The sequence below is a fragment of the Mus musculus genome, chromosome 4 (genome assembly GCF_000001635.26).
Source record: "Mus musculus strain C57BL/6J chromosome 4, GRCm38.p6 C57BL/6J".
NCBI classification, from domain to species: Eukaryota; Metazoa; Chordata; class Mammalia; order Rodentia; family Muridae; genus Mus; species Mus musculus.
The window spans coordinates 13,783,556-13,808,323 of record NC_000070.6 but is presented as its reverse complement, the minus strand read 5'-3'; the positions used below and the strand labels follow the sequence as shown (position 1 = coordinate 13,808,323).

The following is a 24,768-nucleotide window of genomic DNA, read 5'->3' as shown; positions in this document are numbered from 1 at the left end:
TTAGATAACCAATTAATCTGCTTTCTTTTTTTTATTTCTTTTGCTTTTGATATTATAATACATTTTATATAATGTTATACAGTATATAATTTAATAAAAAATATATAAATTATAGTTTATATAATATGTAATGTAATAATTACTTTAATACCCCTTTCCTTTCCTCCTCCTATGCTTGCCCATCTATCCTTCCACCCTTCCTTGGTATCTTTCGAATTCACAGCCTCTTTTTCCATTAATTGTTGTGCCACACATAACTATGTAACCCTGTCCCTTTGTTTTAGAGACATTTGACTCTATAAACCTCCCTAAGCAGTTTTTCTCCTTTCTTCTCTGGTTCTGAATTCTCCCTCTTCCTTCCTTCCCTCCTCGCCCCAGTCTCTTTGCATAATACACATTCCTACTGCTGGACCACTCCCAGGTTTCATTTCAGCAACTCCTAGTGACTTGAAATGAAGATTACCAGCAGACATGTACCTCGACTCACCAAGCCTGCGACCTAACTCCCAGTTAACTAAACTACTTCATCAATCAGACACCAAATAGTCCTGGAAGTTTAACACTGCACCTCCTCCTGAGTATTAATCGCCCATCTGAGCGATGGCAGCCAGTTGCCTAAATCCCAACCTATGGTCACACTAGACACCACTGTTTCTCATGCCGTAGGTATAAGGTAATAGGTCCCTTGAGACTTGTGTTTATTTATTGACACTTATAAACCTCAACTTCCTAGTCTGCTTTCTTCTCATGGGTTCTACATCATTCTGAGAGTCAAACCAGTAACATAGCTAAATATGGTAGTACATGCCTATAACCCTAACCCTAGGAAGACAGAATCAGGACACTCATAAGTTCTCCATAGTAAGTTCTAGGGCAGAGATGGATATATGTGGATATGTGTGTATTGTAAGTATATATCACATGTATATAAATAATATATATGATGTATAGTATATGTATATATGTAACATATATAAATAATATATATGTATATGTATTATACATCTATGTCTATTATATGCATTACTTATCTAAAAGCAAACAAAAAAGAGGGTGACAGATCTGAGTGTTAGAGTATTTTCCTAGCATGTCAAAGGCAAGGTCCTAACTCAATTCTCAGTTTTGGCTGATCATGGTGGCAACAGGTATTTTAAATTCTAGCACTTAGGATTTATAAGTAAGAAGGTCAGGAGGTCACAGCCATCCTCAGCTGCATTGCAAGTTTGAGTTTTAGGGCTTGTTGTATGACAAAACTCTTCCTATAGAGATGCAATGCTCAAGTTGACACACCCTAGATAGGGTATTCTTGGCAGGCAAATCCCAACCTGGTGAGTCAATGAGTTTTATTCGGATTATTTACAGGAATATGGGTCAGGAGTTACTTCCAGGAGCAGAATTGACTCAAAGAAACCTGCATCAGCAAGGCCCACCCCAGCTTGGGTCACAATTCACAAGGCTGGGAACACTGAATACAAGGCACACCCTGCAGGAAGCTCAACAGGTTGAAGAGTGTCTTTTGCAGGTGCCTCAGTAGGTCTGCACCTCTTCCAGGCAACTTGGATGGTTTTGCTTCTTCCACACAACTCATCTAGTCTCAGAGTCTTCACTGAAGCTTAGCTTCCGGAGAGCGACTCTCAGCTTTTATTGCTAACTCTGGCAGGGAGGAGCCTAGTGACTCTGGTCAGTTTCAGGGACATCCTTAAGCTACTTTGAATTGTTTATCTTCCCATTTAAAGAGGTTCCCTGCAGGATGGAATCTTTCAATCTCAGAGGAAACTGACACAATAGAGCTCCAGGGGGGCACTATCTGAGGCTAAAATGTAAAAAGATCACCAGGACTGCCAAATAAACAAGTAAAGCAACCCTTCTGGTTTAAAAGCATCTATTGGCTTTCTTTCCTACAACTGTCCTCTGCAAGCTAAGGGTGTGGTGTTCTATTGTTTGTCTACCTGGTACTTTCCACCATGCCAGCTGATGCCTGAACATTCCTTGACTTTCAAATGCACCAGAGAACTACTAAGAACAGGATCTTGCTAGAACCAGAGCGAACACCACCCCTTCAGTGAAGTTTCTCCTACTGACCCAACCCCATGTTCCAATCTCACGGCTGACCCTTCCTTTTGATTGTGTTCTGCTTTCTATGCACCTGTTAGCAAATTTCACATCATTTGCTACAAGTCTGTCGGTGAAGCTAAGTATCTGTCACTAAGTCAAAAACAAAAATCTTATGCCAGGAATGGACTCAAATCCCACTAAATAGGAGCTAAAGCTACATACTCCGGATGTGGACATTCTTTACCCACTCACACACACAGGAAAACGTCAGCAGCTGCTGACTAAATAAATGCTGCATGCCCACGTCCTCATGTGAGCACATTAAGATGTTTGGATTGAGGCATGTGTGTCAGAGAGATAAGGCTTAGGGAACCACTATATTGTCAATCATATTATAAGGGTATTCCCCTAGTCCCCCTTGCATCTATCTTTGTAGTTTGTATCAGATAAGTGACCCCCCCCAGACCTCAGTCTTGCCCACTTCCTGCATCTTTCACAAGGACACATGCTTCTTTGTACAAAATTGATGCATAAGTATGGAAAACAGGGTGTTCTAGGGAAGAATTTTAATCCACACTCTCAGACCTCTTTGCCAGCCTGATTATAGAGCAACCCACCCCTTCCAAAAAAAAAAAATCATTTCTCCAAAAAGTTAATTTTATTCAATTTTAAAATTATTTTAAGCAAACTGACATCCATTTTCTAAGATTAGCTGAGATATCCTCAAGTGTCCCCAAACTAACTTGGTGGAATCTCCTCGAAAAATGAGCGAGTCAAGCATACTTATGCCCTCCTGTGATCCCAGTGTTAGCATGGTGGAGGCAGGAGAGATCAGGAGGTCAAGGCCAGCTCCTGTTACATTGTGAGGAACAGAGGATAGCCTGGGCTACATGAGACCTTGCTACAAATAAAAAGCCACAATACCCCTTTTAAAATGAACAGCATAAGATGAACACCATAAGATGAACATCATAATATTTAACATAACATTCATTTAACATAACATGACATTCAGGACTGATGAGATGGCTCAGTGATTAAGAGTGCTGACTGTTCTTCCAGAGGTCCTGAGCTCAATTCCCAGCAACCACATGGTGGCTCATAACCATCTTTAAGAAGCTATGATGCCTTCTTCTGGTCTGTGGATATATGCAGCAGAACAATGATAAATTAAATAAATAAATAAAATTTAAAAAGGCAAACATAACATTTTAAATAAAAAGTACTATAATGATTTCATAGCTTTGTAGTAACAAACATATTGTATTATACTAAAGATGTTACATATGAAATTTTTTTAGTTATGTTTCCTTTGAAGTTTAAAAAGTCCTTATTAAAACAGTAATATTTAAATAATTATAATCATAAAAACCTTAAGTTGAACTTCAAATTTCTGAATTTTTCATCATTTTATTACATTCATTCTTAGATTAAAATTGTCAGATAGTGCTTGTTTACCTTATATAATTGTCAAGCTTTATGTAAGTGTAATCAAGAATAGACTACGTGATGGGTAAGGGGAATCATGGATGGATGAGTGGATGTATGGATGTGTGGGTGGATGTGTGGGTGGGCGGATGTGTGGGTGGGTGAGTGGGTTTATTCTCTTATAAGAAACTGGTAGAGATACAGGCAATACAGGACATGGCAGAGCAAAAGCCAAGTCTAGTCTCGGCTGTTGATAAAAGACCTTGATTGGCAGCTGTCATTCTCCACATTTTATGAGTGTGAAGACAAATGCGATTCCTGCAAATTCTCAGGAAAGGTGGCAATGGGGAGTCCACTGGAGACTAGGTTACAGAATCGATAGGGAAGCATGGCTCACAGGACCAAGAAGATGTTGAGTTGTCAGTGTTTCTGTCAGGTTTCTCAAGATGTGAAAACGTAAGCAGTGTGGAAGTTGTGAACAAAGTAAATCAAAACCCACTGTCCCTCATATATTCACCGAGAAAGTTCCTGAAGTTAGCTGGGAGATGCATTATCAACATCCCCTCGCCTCCTCTGCTTCACCAACCGCTCATGAAGCACTGTAGGTAAGGCCACCGAATACTCAAGAGGATCAGACCAAGGAAGCAGGGACAGAGAGACCAAATAAGCAGCAAGCAGATCTGGAAATGACCCCCAATTGTCTGAGCACAAAGTCTAGGCTTTCGGGGAGTGGATGGTTGTGATTTCAGGAGGTAGAGAGACTTGCCTGGAATTAATGATGCAGCCCAGAATCTGCTCAAATTCAGAAGAATCCTTTTGTGGTTGCTCTCCTAGGGTGGGGATTTCCCAGGTATGCATACGCATCACAATACCAGGCAAGGCCACCTTCTTTTCTGCTGCAATCAGCCCCCACCCCCCACCCCCTCACTGCAAGCCCGTGTTGTGCAAGCAAGGAGACTCGGGAGTCAATGGATTCTACCATGAGCATGCCATATATAACTTAACAGAAGAAGCAGTGAAAGGTAGTCCTAGTGGGGTGGCTAGAAAAGATGGAGACTCCTAAGTATGATAGATACAGGTAAAATTCTGATACCTAAAAGAAGAATAAATGCTGCATTGAAAATATCAGAAATAACAGCTTACACGTAGTGGAAAGAATATAAAAAAATCAATTCCAAAATAAACTTCCAAGCACTGATACAAATTTAACATTTCCATGAATATAGTCTCCATTTTCTCAAAGTCATTTACTCATATGAAGAGATTTGTAATTTAATTTTTCTGCTTTAAATTACATGTCAGGTCGCAATCTCACACCCAAGTTACTGTCTACAGCATGGCTACTATATCCTTTAAAAAAAAAATCAAATTCAACCTATGGATGAGACCATTATAGGAAAACCAATTCTCCCTGCTAACTTTTCCTCTTTCTACTGAAATCAACTGTGCTGCCGCTACCCAAGCTCAAGATGTATGTAGCATCTGGACTTTGTTCAAAGCTTTTTTCTTCCAAGTAACAACTAACTACTCTGTGAATCTCCAACTCAGTCTTCAGTCCCTTCATGCTTTAAACATCTTCCTGCACAGATCTGAGCTTGAAATTCCCCTCTTGAAATTTGTTCTCAGTCTGCAGAAACAATCCCCATTTAGCTTTATAGACTCCTGGAGGCTCTAAGTAACTTAGGGATAGGCCATGCCTTCCTGTCTTTACATTCCTGGGGTCCTCAGCAAAGCCTTTTCCTAGGCTCAAGAAAACTCAGTGGGTTTCACATTAAATTTAATCCTTGGTCAGGCTAGCAAGCTAGAGGACGGCCAGCTGTAGCCCATTCTTAGCTCAGAAAGCGCATGCCAAAACACCAAAATATAAACATAAAAAAGAAACTGAAATAAGAAGAGTTTCAATCATAGTGTGCAATCTCTGAAACTCATTTACACTTAGAGACAATCCTTACGTAGTTATAACTCAGTTATTACGAGATAGGATGACATGGTGGCCAAAGGCATAAATGGGATGAAGGAAATTATGCAGATAATTAAACTAAGCGTGCCTGAGTTAAATGGAACACTGACACCATGGCCTTTGTTCTTTCAGAATCACAGCTATTTCATCCTTAGAAGCCCATATGCCCACTTACATATCGCTTCAGATTTTCCCTGCCTTGCAAGGGAAAAGAAGTATGCTTGTATCTCATATATGACTCATATATGACATTATGATGGGTACAAGGGTAAAATATCAGTGTAAGCCCCTTCATAGTTACAGGGAACTACTTTGGCAGTCCTCAGTATGCAGGCTTCTCACTAGGAAGAACTTCAGGAATCAAAGAATCTACATCACAGCTCACTGTTGAGTTGAAAACAAGACTCCTCAAAGCCATACTGTTCACTACAATCTCTGAGATTATTGTTGTTTTGTTATTAATTTCCTTTTTTCCCCTAATGCCCATTTCTTAATTCCTGTACTAGTTAGAATTTACAAAGTACTTTATGAGTATATAATAGTGTAGTAACTAGGACCCTGAAGAGACTTTCCATGTAGCCTTAGCTCACACAAAGTGATGCTTAAAGGATTCATTCTGACACACAAAGGACCAGAAAACACAAACAAATCAGATCCAATGACAATAACTAAAACAAACGCCAGCAAGGTTGACACACGGAACAATAACTAAGGGATAACTACACACCATGGTGAGAGGGCTCACCCCTGGCATGATATCATCGAAACACCTGACGCTATGACATCACTCAGGGAATACAAATGCACAGAACACATTCCGATCTGGCAGAACATTCAGAATGAGGTTTCTCTGTTAGGGAAGAAACTCTTTCTAGTGGCTTAAAGAACTCTTTCAAGCCCTCTCCCTGCTATCTTGCCCATCCTCGACTTATTCTTTCTGTTCCTCAAACCACCCCTGTCACATATCAGCCTGCATGTCATTCCCAGACACAATGGCTCATCCCCTGTAGCTGTGTGGTTTTTTTCCATCGCTTACCTCAGATCTTCACTCTAACATCCCTTCTCAAGCCCATCTCAAGCACCTAAACGAAGTTTGTACCCTGATCTCATGGGCCGGACTCTCCTTCTTCTTGCTTGGCTATCTTTCATAATAATTACACAGCCCAACTCCTCTGCTATTTAGTGTCTGTGGAGTGTCTGTTCCTATTCATTAAAATATTAACACTATGAAAGCAAGGATTTTCGCCTGCCTTGGCAGACAAAAGCACCTACAGGGGAAGTCTGACCACTACATTTACACACACACACACACACACACACACACACACACACACAAGAAACTAAAAATTCAAAATTCTACCTACCTTGACTTGCCCCAGTGGCTATGAAAAGATGTTTCAGGCATTAAGAACTCAGTATGTACAAAGAAAGCATGAATTAGTGCTCTGACAAAACTGACCTACAAGCATTTTTCTGAAACATTCATCACCATATTTATGTTCAAACAAAACTAAACATTTATTGTACTAGGCCCTAAAAAATGATTAAGAGTTTTTCATCTCAGATCGTTGGCTTCCAACTGCCTCCCAGGTCATCTCAGGACAACGGATGTCACAATGTTGCTCCCACTTACTTAATCGACTTAGTACTTCCAACAACATCTGCTGCACACCTGCCTACATGACACAGATGGACAGCAGAGGAAACCCAAGTCCAGGAGCTGAGCCTGGGCAGTGGCACAGTGCCTTAAGTAAAGATGACACAATTCTTTCAGGTTAAGAGTCAAGGCTGGGGTTACATCTCAGGCAGAGAGCACATGCTTGGCACACAGGAGGCCCCTGGGTTCAATCCCCAGAACTCTGAGCAAAGCATGATAATAATAGATATAGACTTGTTGCACGGATGAAGAAAGATCCAAAGAAGCAGTATATGTTGTCTGTGTGTTCAGACAGAGCCACAATAGCAATGTTGCCAAGTGGCTTGTTCACCAAGCGAAACAGCTCAAATGATCTATTTTCAATAAACAATTCACATCCTATGTAAACATTTACAATGAATCTATACTGCTTGAATGAGCACCCCATACACTCTGTTTGTTTGTTTTTCCAGACCTCCAAAACCTTCTGCTTTCCTCAGCATCCAAGAGAAATCAATAAACACTATACAGTCCCTAACTTCCTTTCATTAGTAAAATGAGGTCTGACATTGTCACTAAGCACCTGAACATACAATGTGCCTTTATAGTGACTAAAACTTGCTGTGCATTTCCATACCTAACAATGCTGTAAAATATACTGGACAAAGAAGACAGGGGTGGAGAGGTGGGACATGGGAACAAAGGCAGGTAAGCAAACTGTCCCCTGCCTCATGGTGGTTCATGCTGCTGGACCTAGCACTTGGGAAGCTGAAGTAGAGGGTTAGCTCTAAAACATGCTGAGCTACATCATGAGAGCCAGCTAAGAGAAGGGGGAAAAGAAAGAGAAACAAAAAGGGGAATAGAAAGAATAAGAAAGAGAGACAGAAAGCTATACATTTGAAACCTAGCTCGGTCTTTTGAATGTGACAAGCTTAGTTTATGTAAATAACTGTGTCTAGTGTGTCCTGAAATGCCCAGGAAACCGAACACGGAGAAGGCGACAGAGAGTTGTTTCCACTACTACAGAACAACAGGTGGGGAAACTGGACAACACGAAGGGCTCAGTTGCCAAGTAACTAAAACTGACTATGAGCATAAATGGGATAGTTAAGGTATGATTACTGTCCTTACCAGATAAGAGGAGAAATATGGCAGTGTGCTCTGTAGTATTATACCACCCAAGCCAAACGACTAAAATGACCTCTCACCTGAGCTAGACACAGTAGCTCCACATAGGCTGGACTACAGCCCCTGCCCGGCGGACCTTAGCTCAGACTGGTGAATGGACCTATCTCCCTTGAGCACTCTGATCTTTCTTTTACCTCAAGGAAATGACTCCTACTGTATGAAGCATTCTAGAAAGGAAACTGGAAATGGTCAGACAGACAACTCCAGGAAGGCATGCACAGGCCAATGGTCCACAGTTCCCTCCAAATTCTCCAGACAGCTCCCAAGCCCCTCCCTACTCAAAGAGGTCCATCATCAACTAGTACTTAACTAAGGCAAACGGAAAATCTCCGGCCCAACAGTCAGATGCTTTGCTCTCAACAGTGACTTACTTCCTCTTCCCAGTCTTCTCACCCTCTACCGACCCACTCTTTAAACTACATTCCAGCAAGAATGCACAGCAATTGGTATGACTTCTCTCATACAACACGCAGATGTCACCAGCTCCATAGAGTGCTCCTGGACATCAGAAAACATTTCAAGAATCTCCTAAGTGCTGCCTAAATCTGCATGACTCGCCCACACTACTCCCCCCTCCACATTCCTCAAGCATGACTTGTTGCTCTGAATATTTCAGGAAAAATCACAAAAAATAAGATACCAAAAACAATCATATAACCAAAGCAATCTCACCAAAAACAGTCATATAACAATTCAGTCAGCACCCCCCACACACACATATACACATATACACACATATTTAGTACTTGGGTCAAAGGCAGGAGTAACATTAACTCTATCTACTTAGACATTCAATCTGCCTCCACCCCAATACCACAATGCTACAGAAATTTTAATAAGCTAAGTGTTACTTTGCAGAATATAAAAATGATGAGGATTTTTTTATTGCAATTAAGCACATTATTTATGCAGAAGCTAAGGGATTCTTTATTTACTTTATGTGGTTGTACTAAAGAATGCTCTTTCAGAGGCTAGTAACTAATAATCATGCAAATAACTAATAATCAGTTACTATGTTAATTTAAAATCTTTATAATATCTTTCGTGTAACCAAGATTTTCATCCCAGTTCAAAAAGCAATTTGGCTTCTTCTTTATGACTAAAAAAAAAAATATCTTCGGGGGGGAAAATATGTGTGTGTGTGTGTGTGTGTGTGTGTGTGTGTGATATAGACATATACTGAAATAAATGACAAAATGCTAATAATCAAGAACACTAATATTGAAACTCACAAGGCAGGTTATGAGTAAGGGGAAGCATGTAGTTTATATCACTGCTTTGAATGTCAACCAACAGTACACTATGAACTGCTGTATTCCCTCCAACCACATTGGATTGGAATGAATGTATCCTTGGCAGAGCAGGCAATTCCTAGGCATGAGGCTTTTTAGAAAATCACCTCTTTTGATTTTCACAGCAATCCTACAGTTTGGGGCATAAGTTTTCTTTTTCAGAAAGTCTGATGGCCTAAGATGAAGGAGGTAAAATGGCCACTCAGAGTCAAACACCAAGCGAATAGCTAGGCTAAAATCCAAGAGATGGTTGTATGCCCTGGCAGTATATGCTGGACAGAATGTGGCACATGCCTATAATCTAGCACTTGGGAGTGGAAACAGGAGATGCGTGAGTTCAGAGAGAACAGGCATTACTTAGTGAGTTCAGGGCCACCCTGGACATGAGACCATGCCTCAAAAATTACTTAGCCAAACCAAGTGATTAAAATAAATAATAATCCATGCTAATGCCAATTTAAGTGCAAACCTCAATGAATTTAAAACTCATCTCCCCCTTCCATTATAGAGGATGCTTACTAAATGGAAGACACAGAAGCAGCTCAATTTATCTTCTGAAAAACCAATTTTGATCCTGTCACTTACTAGCTTAAAGTCTCTGATGCCTTCCAGACACACAAATAAAAGAGGAAAATACAAAACAAAACAAAACAAAACAAAACAAAACAAAACAAACAAATCAACTCAGAACGCTGGGCTGGCTAGCCCTGAACTTGGTTCAAGCTACCCTGCCATGGCTAAATGTCAATCATACTTGCATCTCCAAGGAGATACATTTGATATTTCTAGGCCACTGAATCTTCCTGGCACTCAGACCTCAGGAAAAATGTCACATTCTTAAAGGTACATTCCCTGACAACCCAATCTAAATGGGCGTCCCATGCTCGCACCTAAGCCGCCCTTCAGCTGTTTTATTAGCTGCTTTATCCCTCTCTGAAATTACCTAGTGCATCTCTTTCTCTGTTTAAAGTTTATCTCCCCCCTTTCAGATCCGAACAGGAGGAGAAATTGACAAGTCTTGCTGACTAGGAATGCACAGCATCTCTAAATGCGCCTCTTTTAGAGCAGGGGCTCCTTGAAGAAGTGTTTGCTGAATGGACAACGGGACACTGGGTGCCAAGCAGCGTCATATGCTCTTAGACAGACAACTCCTCCTCAGAAAGTGGCTTACCTATGAAGAACAGTTGTCTTCTGTAGTTACTCTCTCTACATACGTTTCCAAAGACAAAAAGGATTTAATGCAATATGTATGTGATCAAATACTTTGTGGTTTCCAGAAGAGGAAAATAAATGAATTCATAGACCAATATAATATTGAAGTCTACTTATGCTTTCTTCAAGAAAAAAAGAGAGGCATATACATTAACAGAGGGATAGCCCTTTCTTTTCTCTCTCTCTCTCTCTCTCTCTCTCTCTCTCTCTCTCTCTCTCTCTCTCTCTCTCTTTTCTCTCCCTCCAGTGTTATTCCTCAGAGCGGAAATGCTCTGTTCAGACACAGCTTGGAAGATATAAACATCATTGAAATTCAAAAGCAGTTCTGAAAGAGAGGATGCCTTAATTGGTATGCAAGAGATGTTTCCTCCCCTGAATACATTATGAACTTGAAGCATGCTAATATGCCATGCTATCATAAGCACCAGATGGGGCAGTAGGCAGTACATGTCCCATCAAACCTCAAGAAGATGTATTAATGTTCATGCTCTTAAAAAAAAAAAAAAAAAAAAAAAAGACTCCTTTGCCTGTGTCCCTAGACTTGCACATTTCTTAGCATTCAGCCACTCTCTCTCTGCACAGTCCTCCAGGGCTGCTCTTCTTTGGCAGATGGTGCCAGGAATCATTTCAATCTATTTTATCATGGGAGGCAAAGGCCACAAGGCGTGTCAGACTACGCTTACTGAAGGCCTACCCAGCACAAAAGAGAAAACAGAGGATCTGGGAGCCACAGGAAATCAATCTTCCGGGCCAGGCATGACGGAGGAACCACTTTTTAATGCTGCTGAGTATGTTTTTATGTTGCACAGAAAAGGATAAGGAATGCTTCTTATATTTAATGTGTTGAAATTCTCAAAACGACTTGCTTTTTATTGTGAACGCTCCTTGGGCGTTCTCTAAAGAGGACTGGCTAACTTCACAACAGTATGAATCATTTGAAGGTGGCCTCCATGAGACGAAGGCATAGAGGACAACAAGGCTAGGTTACTGCGAAGTCCCCCAACATGCAAGCCTTCAGGAACATGGCTGACGTGCTCCTCCCTCCCTGTCCCGTCAGGTTCACCCTGTGACACCTGGATATTATACTGGAGGGAAAGGCTCTAGAGAACTAGTATTTGCAGTTATTCAAGTCCTAATTTTCTTTTTCTTTTTTATTTTTTTTTAATTTTTGTCAGTGACATTTATTCGCAATAAATATATTCAGAGTGTTTTTGCAGATTATTCAGGACCAATGAAGAGAAACAACAAAGATCCAAAGGGAAGGCAGAATAAAGTAACTGACGTTTTTGAATCTGTAAGTACAACAGTGATTGTTCATGCTCCCCACCCCCATTCATGTGCCAGAACCCTAACTCCCTGTCATGGTTTATATATTCTTGGACCAGGGAGTGGCACCATTTGGAGGTGTGGCCTTGTTGGAATAGGTGTGACCTGGTTGGAGTAGGTGTGCCACTGTGGGAGTGGGCTTAAGACCCTCACCCTAGTTGCCTGGAAGTCAGTCTTCCACTAGCAGCCTTTGGATGAAGATGTAGAACTCTCAGTTCTGCCTGCACCATGCCTGCCTGGATACTGCCATGCTCCCACCTTGATGATAATGGTCAAGTCCTAATTTTCTAATATGCCATTTAAGATAAGTAAATTTCCTTGATTTTCCTGTAGTTAGGATTTAAACTGACATGATGAAATAAGGGTTATCTCTCAGGAATACACAAGGAGACAAAAGTCACAATTTGTCACACCGGTTCTCCTATGTGAATATGCCTGAGAATGCCCTAATCTGAGTCAAACACGGACGCTGCATCCATTCCAGGGTTTATTTCCTTTCAGTGGTAGGAAGCAAACCTTCAGTCATGCTGATTCAGTTGACTAGAGAATTCGTGCTCCAACCAAGTTCCAAGGCAAACCTACTGCTGTTGGCCTTAGACCTCACTGACTTATGTCTGCTAAGTGTTTGGCTAGCCCTGCAAATGTCGCTAATCCATGCAGTAGAGCAACAGCAGATGTGAATGCCCTCTGAGGTCAAAGTTCATATCAGATTCTACTGGAGCTGAAATGACAAGCAGTTATAAGCTGCCGGTCTGGATGCTGGGAACCCAACTCGAGTCCCGTGCAAGAGCAGTGTTTGTTCTGAACCACTTAACCACTGATCCATCTCTCCAGCATCATCCTGCCAAGAATTTTTAAAAATGCACTAACTAAGAGAAATATAGAGCTCCTGCCAAATGAACAAGATAATTTTACAAGGTATATCACACTCTGACAGCCTCTGAAATACCAAAGCCTTGCTGTGGCTCTTAAGGATCCAGTGTACAAACACAAGGAGCAAATACAAAAGGGCAAAAACTTTTATCAAGAATATTAAAATATAACACAGTGCTTTTCAAGAAATTATATATGTATATATACATATATATAGGTATATATATGTATATATATATATAATTTACTGAACGAATTATCCTAGCAGTCTCTGGAGACTCAAGATAAATTTTACCAGCTTATCAAACTATGATCATTGATTTGAGAAACTGTTGGCTGAATTTCCTGTGTAGCTAGAAAGATTAAAATATTTTGTTAATATTTGTCTTTTGCAAAAATCTTACTCAGTGTGCCTGATGGCAGATTGAGAACGTGTGCCCATCTTCCCACGGGCAGCAGGAACGAATGAGAAATGGCCAAACAAGAGCTGCTGAGGTGTCTCAGCAGGTAAGGGCCCATGCTACCAAGCCTGCAGACCTGAGTTTGCTCTCCAGGATTTAAAGGGTAGAAGGCCAGGACCTACTTATACAAGTCGATCCTCTAACCTTCACATAAGCAACATGGTAGATACACCAACACACACACACACCAGAATTCCATGTTTCTACAAATATATCCTGATGCTCACTGGCCAACCTTCACATGCTCACCCTCACATGCCACCTAAATGGTGCATGCCAAGTTGTACTTACAGTAAATATAATGATGAATTAGTATACACATGACCTGTATACTGAATCTATCATGATATGAGCAACCAGTAAAGTCTTATGGCCAAACACATATATTTTCATTCCATCACTGAATGAGATGTCTAATTCAAACTGTATCAAAAATTTTTCACAGAATTTACTTCTTAATTTCCCACTCATTAATTACTATGCTTTGTATATTTGTTCTTTTTTTATTTTTTTGAATATCTGTGAATCCTAGGCAATATCCATGCACTCATCCAATGAGCAAACATTTGTTGATTGCCCTCTATGTGCTAGCACACAGGCAGCCTAGAATGGAACTCTTACAACTAGAAAATCAAGATGTTAACATAAAAGGCAGCTTTATTGAGGTGAATTAGTGACGGTTATAGTGTCTATTTTAAGTAGCCAAGAAAGGGCCTATGTATTGGAATAGTACAGAACTTAAAAGGGAAATATATGCAGCACTCAACCCTGAGTCACATTACATACCCAGAGAGGAATCAGTAAGGGAGAACAACCTACACTCCTACCACAGGTCAAAAGAACTCATTTATCCCAAGTTGAAAACCTGCATGAGCATCTCGGGCTCTCTAATTGTGCACTTACTATTTGCCTCAACAGCCTGTTTGATTGTCAGGTTTCTAAGATAGCAAATGATTCGAATAGGTAAAGGGTAGGCTCAAAACTAAAAGGTGGGCAACTGACAGAAAGATACAGAAAACCCCATATACATTGGCAAAGTTCACCAAGCACAACAAACGAGCACTGAGCCTGTTGGTCAAACATCTATTTTAAGGCCAGGGTCTATAATAATAACCTCTTGGCTTCCTAAGGGTGCACAGCCCACTTATCAACAGCACTGCCAGCATCCCATGAAGTAAGCAAGGCAGCAGACCCGTTTCTATCATCTTTTTCTTTTAAAGACAGGGTTTCGTGCAGCCCAGGCTTACTGTGAACTCACTGTGTACTAGAGGATGATTGTGAACTCCTGGTCACCCGGTTTCTGCATGCAAGGCCTGGAATTACAGACATGCGCTACTCTACCCAATTTCTCTCTACTTGAGTACAAAAAGAATGAAGAGCAAGCAGACAGTCAAATGATTTACTTATGGTCGTACATCTAAGAAACCGACACCCTTGATGGTCTGAGGATTTGACAAGTGATCCCATCAAGCCAGTGTCTGGACTGCTTAGAATACAAACCCAGCATAAAACTAAATAAAAAAAACAAGGACTACACACATACACACACACACACACACACACACACACAACCCTCCTCCAAACAAAAGAGCTTGACACAAAAAACATGGCTGTTCAAAGGTGACAAATTAATAAATGCAAACATGTAAGAAAGTAAACTAAGTCCTTGAGAAGCTTAAGAAAACCGTCTATTCTCTGGAAAACACTACAAATGGCTCAGTTCCCCGAGAGGTTTCGCCAAAAGGTTTCACAAACATTGCCACGATACCAAATGTTTTACATCCAAGCACACAGTGATAGACGATGGTGAAAATGAATCAGGTACGCTCAATACAGCGAATGGCACCATATCCATCAGGGACAACTCCCTTTCAATGACTCTTCCTTAGAAAAACACTGACCAGAAAGAGGTCTGAGAGACTGAGTGCATCTATTGCTGTCAACTGTTTCAGCTTTTGTGCTTGCCAAACCCTGCCGAACTAAGACACGAGATGTCACCTCTAAGGTCTGTCACTCTTGATATTTTATAAACCCATTATTAGAAATATGCTAGAAAGTCTAGACATTGAATGTAGAGTTTATTCCACAAGTAGTTTCTCAGGACACAAATCTTTGCTTTTGATCCCTTTAACATATTTTGTTACTAGGTTCTGGGTACACAACTAATGCTAGAGGGGGGAGAGAAATTATACTATAAGAGGACCCAGAGTTCTACTGCAACTGGATTAGGCCTTCTGAGGCAATAATACTGTCCACCTCTCAGGACTCCAAGATGGCAGGGTCAGGGCTTTTGATCTAGTCTTATCCACACCAAAACATAGGTTAAGCATCCTGAGTGGGAGAATGTACAAATAATTTTCTTAGGAACCTCAAATTCAACTATTCATATTTCTCTCCATAGCCTGAGAGTCCTCGCCAACCAAGCCCCAAGGAAGGCAATGGAATGAAATTATACTGAGTTCAAGTGAGGGTAAAGCTTTGCTCAAAATCCAGCAACTGCTGTCCTTGAAGTTTCAAATACTCCAGTACTCCATCAAACCCATTCCAGACTGTTAAGATGCTGTGTACTTCCTGAAATTATTTCAGATTCTCATTTTAGCTCAAACACATAGCAGACACCTCTCATATCCCTCCCTCCAAAGATTATGTTTGCCTGATTATGCAGCTCAAAGCCAAACTCTTGACTAGGGTCGCTTTCTAACCTTCAAAACTGAGTTCTTGCTTAAGTCCCTCTGATAAAGCAGGAGAAGCTGTACTCACCAACTCACCACTTAGGTTTTCAAAAGGGAGTGGGGGAACAGATGAAACCTTCTCAAGAAACTACCCCTGATTTAAAAAATCGACTGCCTTTTGCGCTTGGGTTTGGGGTATTGGGTGTGTTTTATTTCACTGGCAGTAGAAATGGAAGCAGCTACCTGCTCCTGACTCTGCCCCTGCCTGCATGCTGAAGAGCTGTAAAGAACAGATCCACGGGTCCCAGCAGTCTCACCACTCAGCAACCTCGTGTTTATTAACCACATACTTTACAGTTCGGTCTATGCATGTGTCCAATGGCATCCAATTTTCAATTTTCTGCTCATCCAAACACAGGAAGTCATCTGCCTGAACAGACCAACCACAGAGAGCTGGGGTTCCATCTCTCAACAGCCAAAAAGGTGGTGCCTTAATTAACCAGGGCAATTTTGTTTGGTTGCAAATAACACAATTTCATTTGTGGCTGTGTTGTTGTTTTTGATTTGTGGTGTTGTTAAAATTAGTTGTTTGTATGTTTTGGAAATTGTGTCTCACTATGTACCCTAACCTGGCCTCCAACTCATGATCCCCCTGCCTCAGCCTCCACAGTGCTAGTACTACACACAAGCACTATCACATTCAGCAAAGAAAGTTTTTCGAGGATGATTATTCATATTGAACTTTCAAGAGAAAGGGAGGGTCGGGTTAAAGAGAACTCAGCAGCTAAGAGTACTTGCTACTCTTGTAAGGATCGGGGTACAGTTCCCAGGACCCACAGTGTACATACAACCATCTGTAACTCCAGTTCTAGAAGAACTGATGCCCTCCTCTGGCCTCTGCAGGTACTGCATGTGTATGCTACACATACACACAGACAAAGCACACATAAAATTAAAATCTTTTATTTAAGAGAAAGAGGAATAGGTGCATCCTGAGAACAACAGGAGCTTAACCTGCCTTAGGCATCATCATTCTTCATAATTCAAGCTAATGATGTTTTTCTGCTTTTAATTTTAGCAAAGAGAAACACTGGATTTCTTAAGCCCATCCTGTTGACCACACGTGCAAACCCAACTCTTCGAGTTATAGGGGCAAGAAGACACAAGATTAGGCTTTGCATAAGACACTGTCTCCAAAAAGAAAATAAACAAAGACACACAGAGACAGACAGACAGACAAGTATATCTCCTTTGCCACTATTCTTCAACATTAAACATGGCCCCTTCGAATGTTCCTCTAGCCTCCATGACCCCAACTCCATCAACTTGCAAGTCGTCTATTCCTCTCAAAGAGGTGACAGGAAATACAAACTTAGCAGATAGACCAGGGAATTTGATCTAACCCCATCTTCTTGTGCCAGGTCAAGCTTCTCCATTTATCTGAACTTCAGATTTCAGATAGATCACTTGGCAAAAAAAAAAAAAAAAAAAAAAAAAAAAATTCCAGGGGTGTGAAGAAAATGAGTAAGTCTGTACATAGCCCAGCCCGAGGCCTGGCATACAGATGCTATCAATTGCAGGATGCTCTCTGTTCTGTCAGAGACAGATTCTGTCTAGAAACAGTAGTTTGCTAGCTCCCTCTGAGATTAAGAGGGCTTCTTGATTCCTTTGATTGCAGCTCTATAGGTTGAAAAACATAATTAAGCTAGACATTCTCAGAGAGCACATTTACATTAATATTAATTAATGCAAACAGCTGCTTGAGAAAGCCAGCCAGATCAAACTGTTACTTGGTCAGGTGTGACATCCTATTGTTCTCAAGTTATGAGTCATTTAAGTTAATGGCTTACTCCTCGAGCTACAGTTAAATACCAAAGAACAGCAACCGCACAAAGAAACTGCTCTCTGAAATACTACCTCCATCCCGTGCACAGGAATTACCATTCAATGAAGAAAAAAAAAAAAAAAAAGAATGCTGGTTCTCAGTACAAGAGCAACACATTCAAAACTGTTAACTTTCCTAAATGTGCAAGAAAGAGACAAGCAAGCTTTCTAATGAGCTTTTAACTGCCCACTGCCCATCTTTCACCCTGGGAGTCTTTGACTCTTAATGCAAGGAGAAGCCTCTTAAGTGTGGTTCCTTTACAGGATCCTATACCCAGGACTCACTAATTTCCACAAGAGCCCAAGGCTATTAACACCCTGAACAGAAGGAAGGACTGGACCTCAGTTATCTTTGATACCTGACCTATTCTGCGCCATGTGCAAGCATCCTCTCCCTTGTTTGGTTGTGATGCCATATATTTGCCCGTTGTGGTGGTATAAGCCTTTCAACCCAGCACTTGGGAGGCAGAGGCAAGGGAATGTCTGGGAGTGTGATGCCAGCCTGGGCTACATAATGAGATCTTGCCCCAAAAGCATTGTCACCATGAACGATACCTAACTCCTACTTTTCAAATTATTAAAAAGTTACAGGTACACTGTTGCCACAAATTGAGTGTTCACTGTCATAGGAGTTTCTCCCACATAGCTCTGAAGTAGGAGGGAAGAAAACAAGGGAGTGAGATTCAGGGCTGGGGGAATGGAAGACAAAAGAGAGAGCCTGGCTGTGACATGGTAACACGGTTCTAGTAAAACAGCACTTAGCAGCAGTACAGAGAAGCAGGGACTAGGGAGAAGTCTTACAGGAATGAGGCACCTGGCAGGTCCCCTCACCTGTGTGAACCTCAGTTTCAGCCTCTCTAGATCAAAAGTTCATGAGATCAATTGAGTTCTAAAGATAACTCCAAAGGCTGTTCAGATATCATAATTACCATATCTTCTTTGAAAACATCAGTTATCAGCCTAGAGATGATACGTAATAGACATCTGTAAACCACATAATGCCCACTAGGTAAATTTTCATTTTAGGAAATGAAAATGAACAATCGGGACCTTTTGTGGGTTGTTTGCTTTGTTTTGTTTTTGAAAAGAGGCTCTTGGGTAGCCAGGCTGTCCTGAAAGTCACTAAGCAACTGAGGATGGTCTTCATCAACCACTTCCTCAGTGTAGTATCTAGGAAACCTGCAAAAATTATAAAGAACATCTCTCTCTCTCTCTCTCCCTCCCTCTCCCTCCCTCCCTCTCCCTCCCTCTCCCTCCCTCTCCCTCCCTCTCTCTCTCTCTCTCTCTCTCTCTCTCTCTCTCTCTCTCTCCCTCTCTTTTGCCCACTCCTCAGAGGAAAAAAGATTAAAAACATTTTTCATTAGACCTTATGTTATTAACTATACATAGAAATGAGCTATAAGCTCTTTCAAGTTGTTTAAAAGATATAGAATTGAAAGGCCAAGCCCTCAGAAATATCAATAATAAGAATTGAAAAGAGAAAGGGATGAGGCAAGAGGGCTCGAATGGAAGTCGAAACTTCAGACGTCTGCACAATCTACATTTATAATTGGGTGCTTATGGCTCATATAGTTTTCGTTGAATAGCTGTCATGAGGCTTTTTTGAAACTCAAGAGTCAGCCTAATAGGCTGGCAAACTGACTTGCGCAGTAAAACAGCATTGGTGAGTGCAATGTTTTTATTTGTACATAACAGGATTTACATACATCCATTAACATCACACACACACACACACACAACACTTCAGGTGTGTTACCCAAATTTTCAGTTACAAAGGACACTAACAGTTGTCTGTCTGTGCCAACTTCACTTCTGGTTTTGTTTTGAGTTGCTCTCTCTTTTCTTTTCTTTTTTATTTTATTTTTTTAATTTTTTTAAACACAAATCATCGCTTTTAAGCATTGATGTTAAAAACAGAAAAACAGTCTAATACACAGTGGCTATAAATGCCAAATCAATTTTCAGCAGATAATAAAGTCCATGTTTTACAATCAGCAATGCACTGTTTTACTACCCAAAAATGTAAGCTAATAATATATAGCTCTCCTAAATGGAAAATGCAGATATGCTGTTAAAAAATGGGCCAACTGTGAGAGGATGGATCATTCCTGCAGGGACCTTCTCAAAGCTATGTGTAAGTGTTTTGAAAATATCACATGATGTGGCCATGTGTTAAAAATTACAGCCAGTTAAGTTCTCTGCTAGGAAAAATATGTGGGCAATTTATGAAATGCACTCCAGGATGGAGATGTCTTAAGTAAAACCAGATTTTCAAAACAAACCTTTTTTTCCCCCTTTTGGAAACTTGAACTTAAAAAAAAAAAAAAAAAAAGAGTTCCAGGCACATCTGGCGAGCAGGACCATTGAGAAGGGTGGTCTGACCTAATGCTAGCCATCTTCTGAAAGAACAGCACTATTTCTGGGCTCCAGGGACCGTGCTCACTTACTGTCCTTTTAAGGAAACAGCCCGGAGCCCATTCTGTAGGTCAACACATGTTATTTGATAACAGTACACAAAGACTGATAAAAATACAAATGTTTCAGAAAACTTTAGGGTCACTTTCTCCTGTAACAATATAATGCCAAGGTCTCCCAGACTTCTATAAAAAAGCATTTCCTTCTCTTAAACACAAGGATGTGCTTGTCAGAGAGAAAGAAAGAAAGAAAGAAAGAAAGAAAGAAAGAAAGAGAGAGAGAGAGAGAGAGAGAGAGAGAGAGAGAGAGAGAGAGAGGCAGTGAAGTCATATTTCCTTCTAAGTGAGTTAGATAACTTTAAAATAGTTTATTTTTCTAAAGTATGCTCAACCTCCTCCAAGTTTTTGTAGCTCATTTTGTAACAGTATGTTATCAACAACTAACAAAAGGAGAGGTGTTATTTTCCCAAAACAGTTCTACAAAACCCTAAATTAAACCTTCTTTTTCACCTCCCCACTCCCAGGATGCCATGCGTCTGGATAAGCTAAGCATCTGCACATCTGTGTCTAGTGATGCTAAAGTTTATAAAGGAGGTCTTAGATCTGAGAATTATTACGTCAAGTCTGAGACAAGGAACCACTTCTGACACTTGAACTACAAATAAATCAATTGGAAAGTTGATATGTAAATGTGTAGGCAATAAAAAGAGGAACAGTGACACCAGGTTATACAAACACAGTTTTCCTTTTAAACTTCTACCTAGACTGCTTTAGTAAAATTGCAAAGCTACCCCCACGATGGCTAAAAAGAAAGTCCATTAATATAAATATACATGAATGGATGAAAATATGCTAGAACATATTAAGAGGTAGCCCATCTGATAATAGATTTTTAAAAAAATACAGATGGGTGTCAAAAAATAGCCAAGTATCAGATCTGTTCAAGTATGGTCATCCTGGAACATGCTCACAGTCACAGCTGCTGCTAGTCTCTGCATCCAAGTACAAGATCTTCTAACACAGTGGGAGAAAGAGGGAGGAAGGGAGGGAGGGAGGGAGGGAGGGAGGGAGGGAGGGAGGGAGGGAGGGAGGGAGAGAGGGAGGGAGGGAGGGAAGGAGGGGTCCAGAGAATGAGAGAGAGAGAGAGAGAACTAGGGGAGGGGAGAGGGAGAAGGAAAGGAAGAGACATAGGGAGAGAGAGAGACAGAGAGAGAGACAATCAGAAAAACAGAGACTGACAGACAGACACACAGAGAGCTCAAACTTCAGAACACCACTACAGAACCAGTCAGGTATTAACAACTTAACACTAAAGCCAACTTCCAATGGCAAAGCCTTAAGTACAATTCAGTGCTTTGGAGCTTTCTTTAAAAGTCATGTGAGGAATCAGGAGAAGAGGTCCTAACTAGTACCCCTCCCCCTTTGTCACTGACAAGCAGATTTGGTTCTATTTTACCAAAATATCACAGACTCTGGTGGGTGCTGCCAGACCATGTAATACTCATCTATTAAGAGCATAAAAACAAAGAACCTATGAATTTTTATAAATTTCCATGAAACTGTGCTCCAATGGCCTTGTAAAACAACAACAACAACAACAACAACAACAAACAAACAAATAAAATACAAGCACTTCTTCACCAGTTCTATATTATATAATAAGGGCACATTTCTTCCTCAGTTACATATTGCATATAAATCAAGCTGAGAGCTTAAAGAGTTAAAATGACCTTTCTAAGACCTCAGTTATTATCTTTTTTGGTAATTGAATTTCCCCATATTTCAGCTTCTATGCATTGCTAGTCCCCTGAACAACAGCAACGGAAGTGCAATCCTGGGCAAACTTGTCCTTTCTGCACACATATCAATAACGAGGAGAGCAGACTCCAAGACGTATCCTAAAGGGAAAACACTCTTCAAACAACTGGCGATACCTACACACAACTGTGGTTTCAGAAAGCTGGCAGATAATGTTTCAAAACACCATCTGGGAGGTGTGCAAACTCTGACCAAGCACGGCCTCTTCTGCCTGCCCTACCCAAATAATCTGCATGCGCCAGCCAGCTGGAGGATCTCTGTGTGCCCTGCCTTTATCTGCTCTGCATTCGGCACAGGACAATTTAGAGAGTTCTGGAGAGCAGCAGAGACAGCCCTTCTCCTGCAGCAGGCTTCACAAACACAGTTTTCCCTGGCAGCAATCACAGAAACACTTCAGTTTCCAAAGATAATATTTTTCTGGAGAATTGTCATACACTAAATTTCCAGGGACACAGGAATGTCACTAATTCAGCATACTTCTTCTAAATGACCCGATTTCAATTACTTACATGATAACATCTAAGGACTATGATTTAGAGCGAGAAATTCCTTCTAGTGCCAAAGCTGCCTTCATTTTCTTTGACATAAACAGCTCTTCAAAGACGTTCTCCAAGAATTCTACCATAATCTAAAAACTCTCTCCACAGGCAAATAACCAGCAAAGAAGTACAGATGATAGTCCAGAGACCCAGAACAGAAAACACTTCTCAGTGGAGCTAATCCCCTGTGTAAACTGCTCAGGCAAACATCCACGGCTTCCTTCCCCTCAGTTTCAAAGGAGTATCTCCCCATATCCTACACCCCTAAATCCAGCTTTCTTTGTGTCACCTCCCAATCACACCTCTATCACCCCACAGCCTCTCCCTGCCCTCATCCAGTACAGCAGTCGTGGTGCAGTCGGCATTTTCCACGCGTTACAGAAAGTAAAGCTTCCTTCCTTGCAAGAAAAGAGGACTCACTCACCAGGCATCCCGGAATCCAGCGTGTAACACACTGAAAGCAACTCTGTGTTAAGAGGGAGCGCGATGCGGGCTCATGCCTCCTGTTCTGGAATGTGCGGGGCGGTGGAGAGGAGGGCCATCAGAGGGGCTGGGGCGGCATGGCCCGAGGCAGGGTGCTGGGCGCGTGCGCCTGCCAGGCAGAGACAGATGGAGAGCTGACACTCCGGATTGCACTTGGAGCAGAAATGTGCAGGATGACAGGAACACATGTGGCCTTGAACCCAGCCCTGTCTCTTCAGGCAGAACAATGACAGGGACGTGTGTACAAAGTATCACAACTCCTGTCTCCCTTTCTCCACTCTTCCTCCTGCCCCAGTTCCAGAGCACCAAAAAGCAGAAAGTGAAATGCAGAAAGATAAGCTAAATGCTGAATAATTCATTCACTATCACCACCCCTTCCCAGCTCCAAGTTAACCCTTATTTTGCCAAAAGATGGCAATGTTGACCTGACCCCAACTCACACTGAAAGCTGTCCTTCATCTTCTAATTTTAACAGGCATTACTGGGAAGTTTGGTTTAAAACAAACAAGGGCACAGACCACAAAGCTTTTTTTATTGATCTGGAAACCCCAAACAACCTAAAAACCTCTTGTAAGACCGGGCTGTGCCAGTTCATCGCCCAGCACAAAGTATGAGCAGAACACTTCCAGCTTCCCAGTAGCGTGGGTCAAACAGAACACTTTTTTTCTGAGGCAGAATCTAACCGTTTTTAGTTCACTACAGTGCTTTCAATCCACTGGGCTCCCAGGTTGATTTGCTCCAAACACTTTCAGCTTACTTTCCTCTACTTTACATAGAGATCCACAGGAGACAAAAACAAACTCTTCATTGTAATGCCTTTTCAAAAGCTAAACAATCATGCCTTTTTGGGAAGGGGTGCTGGGGGGGGGGGTGCAAGGGGGGCTGGGGGGGGAGACACCCTTAAATGTTTCTCCTGACTGTGAATAACACATACCCAGCCTGGTTCAATGGACTCTTCCCTATTAAGCTTTAATGGACACCATGATATATAAAACTGGGAGCCTTTGTTACAGTGCTTTATCTAAAGCTGCCTATTTCCTTCCCAGCAGTGTGTCTTCAGTCCTTTGTAAAACATCCTTGCCTCATAGGAGAAACACAAGCCTGCCTGCCTGCCTGCCTTGCCCGCCTGTTTCTAAACACACAAAGATGCCAGGCAGAAGGAAAACATTATTCTCTTCTAAAACTCTTCTTCACAATTTAACACTTGGGAACTCTTCTCTGGGTCTGTGTTTGATTGTTTGTTTTAACAACAGGGCTCACATGGTGGTCAAGCCCTTGGGCTCTCTACCTTTCCAGTGTACAGCCAATCCACTAGACACACACAATTCTACTAAACAATTCTACTCAGGACTGACCAGCCAGCCAGCTCAGTGACCATGAAGAGGGACCGGCCCCTTTAACTCTTGCTATTCTGGCAGTGGTCCATGTGTCCTTTGCTTATTCGACATTTTCCATAAGCTTTCATCAGGTTGATTTTTCTCCCCTCCTTGCTGCCTTCAAGAACTACTAACAGACCCCATCTGAAAA

General features: G+C 41.3%; 1 protein-coding gene across 11 annotated transcripts in view; it reads right to left on the bottom strand.

The window, feature by feature from the left end:
- The window catches only part of Runx1t1 (RUNX1 translocation partner 1), a 152,429-nt gene that overhangs the window by 86,733 nt on the left and 40,928 nt on the right, over window positions 1-24,768 (bottom strand). The window contains exon 1 of one of the 11 annotated variants that reach the window (XM_006537571.3): window positions 23,183-24,063. The exons of 9 other annotated variants lie outside the window; for them this stretch is intronic. In XM_006537571.3, the coding sequence (XP_006537634.1) occupies window positions 23,183-23,189 (7 nt within the window). In that variant the 5' untranslated portion in view covers window positions 23,190-24,063. Of the gene's footprint in view, window positions 1-23,182; window positions 24,064-24,768 lie in introns of those variants that run through there. One more of the 11 variants, NM_009822.3, reaches the window with a different exon arrangement.